Here is a 12,941-nt window from a genome sequence, read left to right as displayed (position 1 = left end):
TTTTATATGTGGGACCAGCAGTTTTCAGGAGTTTCGTTAACGAAAGTTTGTACGAGAGGTTTCATTTGTTGAGCTATTCCACCCGTTTGCTTTTATTTTCTTCTGAGCACTGCCGCGTGGCTGAAAATCTTATTGAACGGTTCCACCTTCTAACTGCGGAAGCCCACTCAGACAAAGTATTTTCTGCGAATATTCATTCTCTCAATCATTTAGCGTGGCAGGTTAGGTGCTTCGGACCTTTATGGTGCACCTCTGCCATCATGTTTGAATCGGCAAATTACCTCCTACGTTGCAAGTTCACTGGGACAGTGTGTCATCTGAAAGTTTTGGTGGACCGATATATAAGGAACAAAAATTCTTGCTGCGAAAATCCTCGAAAAGACAATGCTATACGACTTGTGTCTGTCTCTTAGGGAGAGAAAATCTTTCAAACAACGGGCTGTTTGCTGGCATGAAATCCCCTCTGATCTCAAAGATCTTTCTGCTCAATTTTATTCCACGCAAAAGCTGGAGAATTTTACCCTTGATTCCCTTTCTCATTCGTCGTGTAGAAACTCGTTCATTTCTTTTGTCTGTAACGGCGAGAAAAAATTGTGTCAAATTCGATTGTTCTTTACAATCGACAAACAAGATTTTGCTTCTGTTGTGCTCTACCAAATAGAAAAAAAGCACAAACCTTCTCAATCAACGGCTGACGTTTACAGTTTTTATGAAGTCAGAAAATTGGAAAATGTACAGACTATTAGTCAGGATGCTATTGTTGAAAAGCTCTTGCCATTAACTGTAAATGAAAAACTTGTTTTGGTACCTTTGGTGAATATCTTTGAACATGATTGAGCCTTAGTAGAAATTTTTGAACTCATAGTTTGAAGAAGTTGAAAAAGTTGTTGCTTTTATGTTTGACTTTTCAGTGTTCTTTTTTTGGTAAAATCTCATTTCTTTTTTTGTTTCTTCAGTGTCAAATGCCTCAAAAATACATTCGAAAAACAACTGAGAAATATTCCATTTCTGATTTAAAAGCCGCCGTTGAAGATGTAAGAACCAAAGGGATTCCGTTGCTGAAGGCCGCAAAGAAACATGGTGTTCCAAGGTCGACATTAAGACGCCACGTGTCAAAAGTTGACTTACAGCAAGGAAGGCCCTGCGTACTTCCGCGTAGTTTGATTAACAAGTTGCTGATCGACGTAGTCCTCTACGCACAGTCTGCGCAAGATGTTAAAGAGGCAGCGTATAAGATGGGTCTGAGGTCAGGGGTCTCGATGCCTCCGAGTTGGACAAAAAACGAAAGAGCTGGAAATGATTGGTGGCAGAAGTTTGCGGAGAAGTACCTCTTTGTTCGACACTTTCTGGCTGCGAATTCCAATAATCCAAGGCCAGCTATAGCGATTATTTGTGGAAGTTGTTCAGATCGGTTTTTGCATGACATGGGTTTTTCATTTTGCGCTCAATGCTGTGATGTGATCTGCGATGACTGTGCTGTAAAAGATTCAAAAGTTTGTTGCCCGAACTGTGGAAAAATTAATTAGTCAGTCTTTTGACTTCAAATGTGACTTTAAACTATAACATTTTTGTCGATTTGTATAATATGTTTTGATTGAATAACTTTGGGTACATTTTTTTTAAAGAAGTTCAATCACAATTTACCCTTTGCTAAATCCAAATTTTTGTTGAACTTTTTGTTTTCTTGTTGCTTGTATTGCGCTTTTTTGCCCAGAGTTACTACTGTCCCTCAAAAGCAACTCAGAAAATTCTAATTGCTACTAAACAGGAAAGATTTCTTTTCTTCAGATGTTTGAATTGTCAATCCATTGATTGCCAGAATGCCTTCAAGTAACCCCATCTGCCCCTTCTGTTTGGAGGATGTGGGAGATAATGTTTTTGTTTTGCACAAAAGCTATCTAATTGAGCATGTTGGATGCAAGAGTTGTATTAAAGAGTGGCTCGAAAGTTTCTCCAGTCAGTTCTTGTGCAATGAGAGACCGACGTGCCCTATTTGCCGTGAGGATGTTGACGAAATTTTATCCAACAACAATTTTGCATTGTGCTCAGTCTGTCGAAGTTATGTCCCCAGGTTCTTTGTTGATGCTGAAAAGTCGATCTGTGGGGACTGCGAACAAGTGGTAGAAGTTTTGAGCTATTGAATACAATTTTGAGACTCAATAATAACTCAATTTTTTTTCAGTTGAAAAATTTTGCAAAAATTGAATTGTCTTCTTTTTGACAAGCTTTTGTTTTTACCAGAATGTTAGGTCTGTGCTAATTGAGGCAATATAATAAGCTAATTCTGTCCTTCAGTAGACCTTAATATAGGCTCATTTCTATATGGAATGTAATAACTTGGAAAGTTTTGATTCGAGGTCAAGACTTCAAAAAGTAGTACATTAGAAATGTAAAGATCAGAAACGCATAATTTTCGTCTGTTTTAAATTTTGTTCTTATTTCTTGACTTTTGGTTCTAGCCAGTTCAAAGTGGTAAAAAAATGTTCGTTAGGCTATCATTTGCTATGATGTGAAGAATTTTGCAATTTGTGATATCTAAAGTTGAGTTTTCCAATTTCGTCAAATGTTTCTCAAAACTCGTCTTTTTTTAAATTATGATGACCCTGTGGGTCAAGGAGTTGTTGAATTGTGCTCATGCTCTTTTTATTCTTTTAGTGGTGTCTCACATTCATATGGTTTGTAATAAATCAAAAACTTTTGCTATTGGTTCAATACTTGAAAAATTTTTACATAGAAAGTTGAAGTTCGGAAACGCAAAAATTTCGTCTGTTTTTTTATGTTAATTGCCTTCTTATTTCTAGACTATTGGGCTTAGGCAACTAAAAGTGATAAGAAAAACGTGTGTTGGGCTAATGGTGGGTTTGATGTAAAAAAATGGATATTAGTGTTATATAAAGTCAAGTTTTGCAATTTCGTCAATTGTTTCTCTAAAGTCGTCTCGTTTTTCAAAATTTGATGTAGCCCCATGGGTCAAGGAGTTGTTGAATGTTGCTCATACTATTTTTTTAGTCTGCCCTATCCATATGGATTGCATCAAATCAAAATTTTTTGCTTAGGTTTCAATGCTTGAAAAAATGCTGCATTAGAAAAGTAAAGTTCGGAAACGCAAAAATATCGTCTGTTTTCTGTTTAAAATGCCTTCTTTTTTCTCGACTACTAAGTCTAGGCTGCTCAAAGCGATATAACAAGCATGCGTTTGACTAAAGTTGGCTATGAATCAAGAAAAATTCCCATAAGTGATATATAACATCAAGTTTTGCGATTTCGTCCATTGTTTCAAAATGTCAATCGTATTTGAAAAGTTTAATAGGACCTTCTGGCTCAAGGAGTTGCTCAATGTTACCCATACTGTTTTGGCAGTGCCTCCTATCCATAAGGAGTTTTTAACAATCCGATATTTTTCTTTTGGGCCATTGCTTAAAAAATGGTTACACAAAACCTTTGTAGGTCGGAAACGCTAATTTTTCGATCGTTTTTTTTTGTAAAAATTAGTCTCATTTCTTTACTACTGAGTCGAGGCTGCTCAAAGCGATATAACAAGCGTTCAATAAGCTAACGTTGGCCATGAGTCAAGAAAATTCTCAAGAAGTCATATATAACATCAAATTTTGCGATTTCGTCAATTGTTTCTCAAAAAGTCTATCGTATTTAATAAATTTAATAGGACCTTCTGGCTCAAGGAGTTCTTCAATGTTACCCGTACTGTTTTGGCAGTGCCTCCTATCCATAAGGATGTTATAGCAACCCGATATTTTTCTTTTGGGCCAATGCTTAAAAAATTGTTACACAAAACAGGTGTAGGTCGGAAACGCTAATTTTTCGATCGTGTTTTATGTAAAAATTAGTCTCATTTCTTTACTTCTGAGTCTAGGCTATTTAAATTGAGATAACAAGCGTGCGTTAGGCTAGAATTGGCCATGAATCAAGAAAATTTTGCATAATTTTTATATAAAGTCAAGTTTTGCGATTTCGTCAAATGTTTCCCAAAAAGCCAATCGTTTTTAAAAAATGTAATAGGAGCTGCTGAGTCAATTAGTTGTTCTATGTTTCCCATACTGTTTTGGTAGTGTCTCCTATCCATATAGATGTTATAACTACCCGAGATTTTTCGTTTGGTTCAATACTTCAAAAATTCTTACATAAAACAGGTGAAGGTCGAAAACGCGAATTTTTCTAACGTTTTTTATGTAAAAAGTAGTCTCATTTTTTTACTACTGAGTCTAGGCTATTCAAATTGATTTAACAAGCGTGCGTTAGGCTAACGTTGGCCATGAATCAAGAAAATTTGCCAGAAGTGGTATATAACATCAAGTTTTGCGATTTCGTCAAATGTTTCTCAAAAAGTCAATCTTATTTAAAAAATATAATAGGACCTTTTGGCTCAATGAGCTCTTTAATACTACCCATAATGTTTTGGTAGTGTCTCCTATCCATACAGATGTTATAACTACCCGAGATTTTTCGTTTGGTTCAATACTTCAAAAATTCTTACATAAAACATGTGAAGGTCGGAAACGCGAATTTTTCTATCGTTTTTTATGTAAAAAGTAGTCTCATTTTTTTACTACTGAGTCTAGGCTATTCAAATTGATTTAACAAGCGTGCGTTAGGCTAACGTTGGCCATGAATCAAGAAAATTTGCCAGAAGTGGTATATAACATCAAGTTTTGCGATTTCGTCAAATGTTTCTCAAAAAGTCAATCTTATTCAAAAAATATAATAGGACCTTTTGGCTCAATGAGCTCTTTAATACTACCCATACTGTTTTGGTAGTGTCTCCTATCCATACAGATTCTATAACTACCCGAGATTTTTCGTTTGGTTCAATACTTCAAAAATTCTTACATAAAACAGGTGAAGGTCGGAAACGCGAATTTTTCTAACGTTTTTTATGTAAAAAGTAGTCTCATTTTTTTACTACTGAGTCTAGGCTATTCAAATTGATTCAACAAGCGTGCGTTAGGCTAACGTTGGCCATGAATCAAGAAAATTTGCCAGAAGTGGTATATAACATCAAGTTTTGCGATTTCGTCAAATGTTTCTCAAAAAGTCAATCTTATTTAAAAAATATAATAGGACCTTTTGTCTCAATGAGCTATTCAATTCTACCCATACTATTGTGGCGATGCCTACTGTCCATAAGGATGGTAAAACACCCAGAGATTTTTCTTCTGGGTCAAAGCTTAAATTTTGATACATAAAAAAGTGTGTAGTTCGGAAACGCAGATTTTTCGACCGTTTTTTATGTAAAAGTTGTTCTCATTTCTTTACTACTGGGCTTTGGTTGCTCAAATTGACATGACAATCGTGTGTTAGGCTAACGTTGGCTGTGGAATAAGAAAATTTCCCATAATTGATGTATAAGTTCAAGTTCTGCAATTTCGTCAAGAGTTTCTCAAAAAGTCAATCTTATTCAAAAAGTGTAATAGGACCTTTTGTCTCAATGAGCTGTTCAATACTACCCATACTATTTTGGCGATGCCTCCTATCCATAAGGATGGTAAAACACCCAGAGATTTTTCTTCTGGGTCAAAGCTTAAAATTTGATACATAAAAAAGCGCGTAGTTCGGAAACGCAGATTTTTCGTCCGTTTTTTATGTAAAAATTGCTCTCATTTCTTTACTACTGGGCTTTGGTTGCTCAAATTGACATGACAATCGTATGTTAGGCTAACGTTGGCTATGGAATAAGAAAATTTTCCATAATTGATGTATAAGTTCAAGTTCTGCAATTTCGTCAAGAGTTTCTCAAAAAGTCAATCTTATTCAAAAAATATAATAGGACCTTTTGTCTCAATGAGCTGTTCAATACTACCCATTCTATTTTGGCGATGCCTCCTATCTATAAGGATGGTAAAACACCCAGAGATTTTTCTTCTGGGTCAAAGCTTAAAATTTGATACATATAAAAGCGTGTAGTTCGGAAACGCAGATTTTTCGTCCGTTTTTTATGTAAAAATTGCTCTCATTTCTTTACTACTGGGCTTTGGTTGCTCAAATTGACATGACAATCGTGTGTTAGGCTAACGTTGGCTATGGAATGAGAAAATTTCCCATAATTGATGTATAAGTTCAAGTTCTGCAATTTCGTCAAGAGTTTCTCAAAAAGTCAATTTTATTTAAAAAATATAATGGGACCTTCTGGGTCAATTAGTTGTTCAATGTTACCCATACTGTTTTGGCAGTGCCTTCTATCCATAAGGATTGTAAGGCACCGGCTTTTTTTGTTTGGCGTCTTCGTTTAAGTTTTGGGGGCTAATTTTTTTTTTTTTTTTTTAAAAAAACCGATTTTTTGTTAAATGTCCATCCCTTTGTGCCCTTACAGGCACCTTCTCCCATGTGCTGTATTTTAATTGTGCGTTGTTTCTTTCTTCTATGATGTGCTATAATGTTCCTGGCTTATCCGGGATTTTAGATTTTAGCTATATTTCATGTCTTGGAAAAAAAGAGCCTCCATTTTTGCTTATTCTGCAAGAAAAACAGTCAAAACTGTTTTCCCTTGTAGTTTAAGAAGCTCATGAGGACTCACGAAAAAACCAAGACTTTTTAAATGCCTCCTTTCTGTTGTTATGGAGAAGTAGTATCCATAGAACTTCCATATTATGAAGAAGTTGTAGTCATGAAACTTCCATTTATGGAAAAGTTTTAGTCATAGAACTTTCATTTATGGGAAAGTTATAGTCTTTCCAATCTCTTAAAACTTTTTTGATTTATGAAGTCAATGGTCCATAATATGAAAGTTCTATGACTAAAACTTTTTGTCAACCCGGGTGATCATTAATGGGCAAACCTCCATGGTTGAGCTTTCCCGATGTTTCTACATAGATATTATATGTTATAATAAAAATCGTAACTTATTTTTTAGTGCGATCCTTGCATGCAACCAAAGAGATCTTAAATGATCCTAGATTGATGTCTAAGCGCGAGTCGAGGTTTTAAGGTAACTTTTTGTAAGAAATGAGGTGAATGTGGTGAATATTTGTAAGAGTTGCTGTGATTACGGTGAATGTGTTGAAAACAAATAATTCACCGCATTTCACCGCATTTCTTACAAAAATTCACCGCATCGACTGTTGTGGCAATTATTGTAAGAAGTGCGGTGAAAGTGGTGAAAAAAAATTCACCGCATTTCACTGCATTTGCCTTCCAACGTTTACTCAATCTGATTTAAATTCACAAAAAATATTACAAAATTAAGTTACAGTTGGCGCAGTGGAGTAAGCAGTTTAAGGCATCCACGAGGTCAGAGGTTCTCACCCGTGTACGGACGATTCATTTTTTTAAGAATACAGAAAACGCGGTGAAAATAAATAAATCGCCGCGATTCACTGCATTCATCGCAAAAAAGATGTAAAAAATTTGCTGTGAATTTTTTTCTAGCACATTTCACAGCATTTCTTATAAAAATTTACCGCCAAACATGGACCCGGGAGACAAAAGATCTTTGAAAAATCTCCGAAAATTTTTAACAGCAAAAACAGGCAATTTATTGACGAAAGTCGAAATAGGGGAAAATCTGACCTCAATCAGAGTTAATTTTTTTAAACAAAAAAGTAATTCTTCTGTTGAAAAATTCGTAATTTGCACACTATTAGCTCGTGCTAGCCAGATATATACCCTAAAATCCTATATTGTAGAACAATCACCAAAATTTCGAATAAAAAACCAAGATTTATATATATAATCTATGTGGAAAAATGAGAGAATAATTTTTATAAATGTTGTTTAAGGAAATAAACAAAAAAGAGAAACAAATATGTTCTCCGTAAACATAGAGAAGCACGATAACTTTTCATACAATTATTGAAACAAAACAAATTCACAATGGTTTATGGTCGTCAAACTTATAGTTGTGTCGCTAGCTTTAAAAAACATACGTTGATTCACTGCTTTAATATGCAAATTTGAGTGAATAGTTGTCTCTTTCCCACACCATACACAATTATTTCATGTTTCATACTTGCAAAATTTTAAAAGTAGGCAGTTAAGAAACTCGAGTTTCTCCATCAGTTTTTCAGTACAGAAACTCAATTGTGCGACCGAGTGTTTGATTTTCATTTTTCAAACAAAAAAAATATAATATCATTCTGATCAACATGTCATGGAGTGAGCCAATCTTTCTTGTTGTAAAATAATTGTTTTGTCAGCAAGATTTCCGTATCATATCTTTTTGAAAAAGTATGATAAAAGCTTGAATCATGACCTTATTTCACGAGTTGAAATTTACATTAAATAGTTATTTTGTTTTGTTGTTTCAATTGTGCCCCAAAAGCAAGATAATATTCCCTATAGTTCGTCTCCATGTGCGTTCATTTGTAAAATACTAACATGAGTAGTAATGAAGGTTTAAAAGAACTGCAAAGGAGGACACCATGTACCAAGTTGGGAATGACACAAATCTCCTTCTAAGTGTCCACATAGGTGGGTATTTTCTGCATTCTAAATATTTTTGCGTGGTTCCCCCGTTGTTGTACTAGTGAGCCTATAATACTATAAACGTTAGAATTCTGTGTTTTCCAGTTATTTAAACGTAGAAAAGGGTTGTTCTTTTAAACTTAGTTCCGCATTTTGTACGATAGTTTCATTTCGTGATTTCGATTCGTCTAAGCCCGAACAGGTAAAAGTCTGGATGATGCATGCAAGAAATAAAATTTGAAGATAAAATTCAAAGCTTGTGTGATGTCAGTTTGTTTTCTTCTGATATGTTAAAAAAAAATAGGTTAGAACGAATTTGTTTAATTCATAACGTAGTGTTAGTTAAACTGTGGTCACTTGCAGAAAAAAATATGTATTTAAAACAAGTGCAGAAAGTAGTTAAATCTGAAATTTATTGCAAGTCTTGATAAGTACGACTCCGGTGAAGTACACGTCTTGAATTGACAAGTCAGTACTGATCACGTTTTATTTCAATTTTTGGAGACTTGCGAATTCTTGTCAAGTCTTGCTGGACATGTCAAGTCCTGAATCAAGTCTTGGCCAAGACTTGGCATGTCTTGACCAAGGCTTAAAGAGTCTCAATCATTGCACAGCGGTTAAACAGCAGAGGTGTGTTTAAGAAAGACATCACTTATAATTAATGCATATTATAATCGGCTAAAATTTGTCAGAAGTACGGCAATGTTGTCAATCTTACCAAGATATTTTTGATTTGCGCGTCTACTAACTTATATGTACTCAGAAAGTCCCATGTCTGCATTTGGAAATATTTTTTTTCAATGTATAGGAAGGAGTGGCCATGACTGAGGTACTGGAGCCTTATCAGAAACTTTTTTCCTTCTCTCTAAGCTGGACATTGCTCTTCATTGTTGGAGTTTTTGTGATTCTTTTTTCACTTTGGAGAGTCTTGAAGGAAAGTAATTGTAAATGGCGGCTGCTTTCTATCGAAACGAAACGAAAGAAAAGCAACACTAAAAACTTTGCTGAAGACTTGAGTCAAGACTTGCCAAGTATAAGGATTGACATAATCAAAGCTCTGATACAGTATTTCACGCAAAAGAAGATGAAACTTTTGCTTTGAGTTCGATTTGTGTTTTTGAGTGGCCTGCAATTTCTTTTTGTTTAAATAAAAATGCTAGAACTACAATTGTTAATCTACAGGTGTTCGATGGCACCAAATTCATAACGGAATATGAAAACTTCGATTTTCGTACAGCGAAATATGCTAACTATCATGAAAAGAGAAAATTGAATATAACATCAATAGTAACTCTTAAGGTTAAACAAGATTATATTTACTAACGGGTAATATAATCTTATAGGTTTTCAAAATTTCCTTTTCATTAAAGTTTATACAAATTTGTACATGATCTAAGACAGAGATGCAGATTTTTGTATTTTATACGACAAAGTTTTTTTCTAATACTGAAATTGTTTTAAGAAGTTAACAAAATATTTTTTTTTTCATTTCTGCAGAGGGAGCTGATCAACTTCGTGTGTGGTATTCTGGACAAGGTGTCAGCCGAGAGCAAGTTGCTGTACGCGGCCACAATTTGGGAGGAATTCAGAGGACTAAAAGTCATCAGCAAGGCCGAGGTTTGCGCTTTTTACTGCCCAAAAATTATTCAATAGAGTTGAATTTTATTTCACAGAAATAATAAACTGTTACAATACAGCTTTAACTTCACAATACCGAATCAATACAGCCATGCAGATGCTTTCGTGTGAATACGGATTATTTTATTAATTTCATCCTGGGTTGTAGCGGGTTTTTTTTTTTTGGGGGGGGGGGGGGACGGTTAATGACCTACTATCCGATCTCTCTAAAATGTCAGATTCATTTTAGGAGCTACACAGCGACTTAATCACAGAAATTGACAAGTTAACTCAAAAATACGAACAACCCGACGTTTCAGTTCCCATCAAAAGCAACCAGATTTTCGAGGAAAAGTTATGCGACAATGTTTTGTTCATAACGGGAATGGAACAAACAATACTTGAAATTTTCCACCCCGAAGAGATAAATCCTATGGATGCGAATGCAGTGTTCAAACAGGGCCAGTTGCAAAGTTTCGCTGGAATTGCAGAATGTTTGCAGTTTACGACCAGAGATTCACCGATAGAGGGATACTTGATGCAGATTATGCAAATGATGCTGGCTCTAAGCGTTGAAAAGGGCAATCTCTACAAGTAAGGGATATCATTGTTCAGACATAACCGTTAATTGGACATATTTCCAAAAGTCTTTCATGTTGTTATATAAATCCACATATTATTCACCAAGAGCTTCATGATTGTTTGCAATTTTGATATTTTTACCATTCACATATAAGAACGAGTCCGTTAGCATTTTTAAACCTCGAATTATGAAAGAACTATAAACTCTATGTCTAGCTGTAAAGTTTTTTCATTGTCAGGCAGAAGTCTTTTCAAGAACAATTTGATTCCGGTAAATTCTTTTCGCAGGTAATCTTGTAGAGAAAAACTGATTTCATGAGCACTTAATGGAATTCCTTTGTGAGTGACGATGAAAGACATCGAAGAAGACTATCGAGGAAGCAAATAGAGCATCCACTCGAAAAAAGCTGGAAAATCACACAGACCTACGAATTTGTATTAAACACACAACTATGATTAGACAGATCTATGACATAATGGTTACGTTAATGAATAAGTTGTTAGCAGTTGCGTCATCTGAGATCTCCTTTTTGATAATGTTTCATTTTAGTTTTAAGTCAAGAAATATTTAAGAATTTACGGAGAAGTGACACACAGGCAAGCTACTGCTGGCCAGAATTCAGATTTAAAATTTTGCTTAAAATTGCGTGAAAGTTAGAGGTTTTATGGACTTGGAAATTAATTCCATGCTAGCGCTATAATCACGGGATTTGGTTGCTATGGGGACTTACTTTGAAAACAGCCATTGTAAATCTTTACCAACTTTAGTCATACAAGACAGAATTTTTCACATCTTTTCAACAGAATGTACAAGCTCACAGACAATTAAAAATGCCGATTATGCGCATAAATTGAAAATTATCATGCCTAGAACAGACCGAATTAAAACCTGGATTTTAATAGTTAAATCGATTTTTTTCAGACCTATTGGCCTTTTTAACTTATCAGCTTATGGTCATTTTTTTTATTTTATTTATTTTATTTAATAGGTAAATTCCTTTTCCATAAAGACCAACAGAACATTTGTTTTTATATATAATTTCAAGGTATTCAAAGGACGTGCAGCAACGGCCGTTTTCTCTTGTGTTTAGGTTGAGACGAGTCCGTTGGATCACAGAGGTCATCTCACAATACGCCATCAACTTCGATGACGACACCTTCGAAGAGTTCAGAAATGCCTTCATTTTCGGAGTTCCTCCGGCCTCTAATGAGTTTCCTCGACCTAGGGGAACGATGACGCTAGTGGATGAAGACGACACTCCAGTTACATCCCCAGATAAGGAGGGGAAGAAAGGAGGGGTGGTGACTACGGAACAGGAATTATGGAGGAATATTGACATCAGAATGGCAAAATTAGAAAAAGGTTTCTCTATAGAGGTAAGAACATTCTCATATCGACCATTCTTCATAGGGCAAAGACCACCCACTTTTTGCTTATCCGCTGCATGAATATTTGAGAAGTTGATCTCCTCACCAGCCGCACCATGAACGGACTTTTGTATTGCAAGAAGTAAGTCTAATTTTTTTGTTGCGCCTAATTTTTATTGCGAGTTAGTTTCTAACAAATAGTCTTTTTTTGATCACTTTTTATATAAGGAAAACAATCCAAAGGCAGGGGGTTCTCGGAACAAAAAATAGGGGGTAAAAAAACTAATTATCTACGTTAGCTTTGTGTCATAATGAGTTTGATCCGCTCTTTTCAAAATGAGAGCATGCTGATCACGCCTGGAGTCAGTTTGAGTTAAGAGGGACATCAAAATGAATTTTCTTCTTCGTTTAATTTTAAAGAAAACTCTCTTAAGTAAAAATATCATAAAAACACTATCTGAAGCCAATTTGTTTTTGTCAAACCATAGACCAGTGAAAAATTAAGGGTCAATTTCAGTCCATTATGGCAAAATCCAACAACCAGAGAACAGTAGTTGTCTTGTCATCTAAATGATATTTAAAAAGCTCTTGGAGTGAAAAAGATAAGGAGAACTCACTTTATTGTATTTGTTCGACAAGAATGACAATTTCTGTCAGTGTAAACAAAAATTTGATAATGTTTTTAAGTTTAGCACTAAATACTGCTCACCACGGATTGCCAAAATAAGAAACTAAGAAATAAGTTAATTATAAATTTTTTGATAATACGAACTTTTAACTTTTTTAAATCCTAAGTTTTAAGACAAAAATTTTTTATATGTGTTTCTCTGCGAGTAAGTGACCTGGCCTGCTCACTGTGAAAGATAAATCTAAAGTTTCGGATGTAAGACATGGGCGAAATTTTAAGGCCGTTTTCTGGATTTAGTTTTTTATATAAAGCCCCGGGAAGATAATTCCTT

The 12,941-nt window shown here is 34.9% G+C and overlaps 1 protein-coding gene across 1 annotated transcript in view; it reads left to right on the top strand.

The window, feature by feature from the left end:
- LOC142336555 (uncharacterized) overlaps positions 1 to 12,941 on the top strand; it is a 70,833-nt gene that overhangs the window by 32,455 nt on the left and 25,437 nt on the right. The window contains exons 11-13 of the mRNA XM_075385464.1: positions 9,913 to 10,032; positions 10,283 to 10,626; positions 11,706 to 11,991. Of these exons, the coding sequence (XP_075241579.1) occupies positions 9,913 to 10,032; positions 10,283 to 10,626; positions 11,706 to 11,991 (750 nt within the window). The remainder of the gene's footprint in view (positions 1 to 9,912; positions 10,033 to 10,282; positions 10,627 to 11,705; positions 11,992 to 12,941) is intronic.

Source organism: Convolutriloba macropyga, chromosome 3 (genome assembly GCF_964194025.1).
Source record: "Convolutriloba macropyga chromosome 3, txConMacr16.3, whole genome shotgun sequence".
Taxonomy (NCBI): Eukaryota; Metazoa; Xenacoelomorpha; order Acoela; family Convolutidae; genus Convolutriloba; species Convolutriloba macropyga.
The sequence above is the reverse complement of the archived record's forward strand: the minus strand, read 5'-3'. Positions and strand labels throughout refer to the sequence as shown.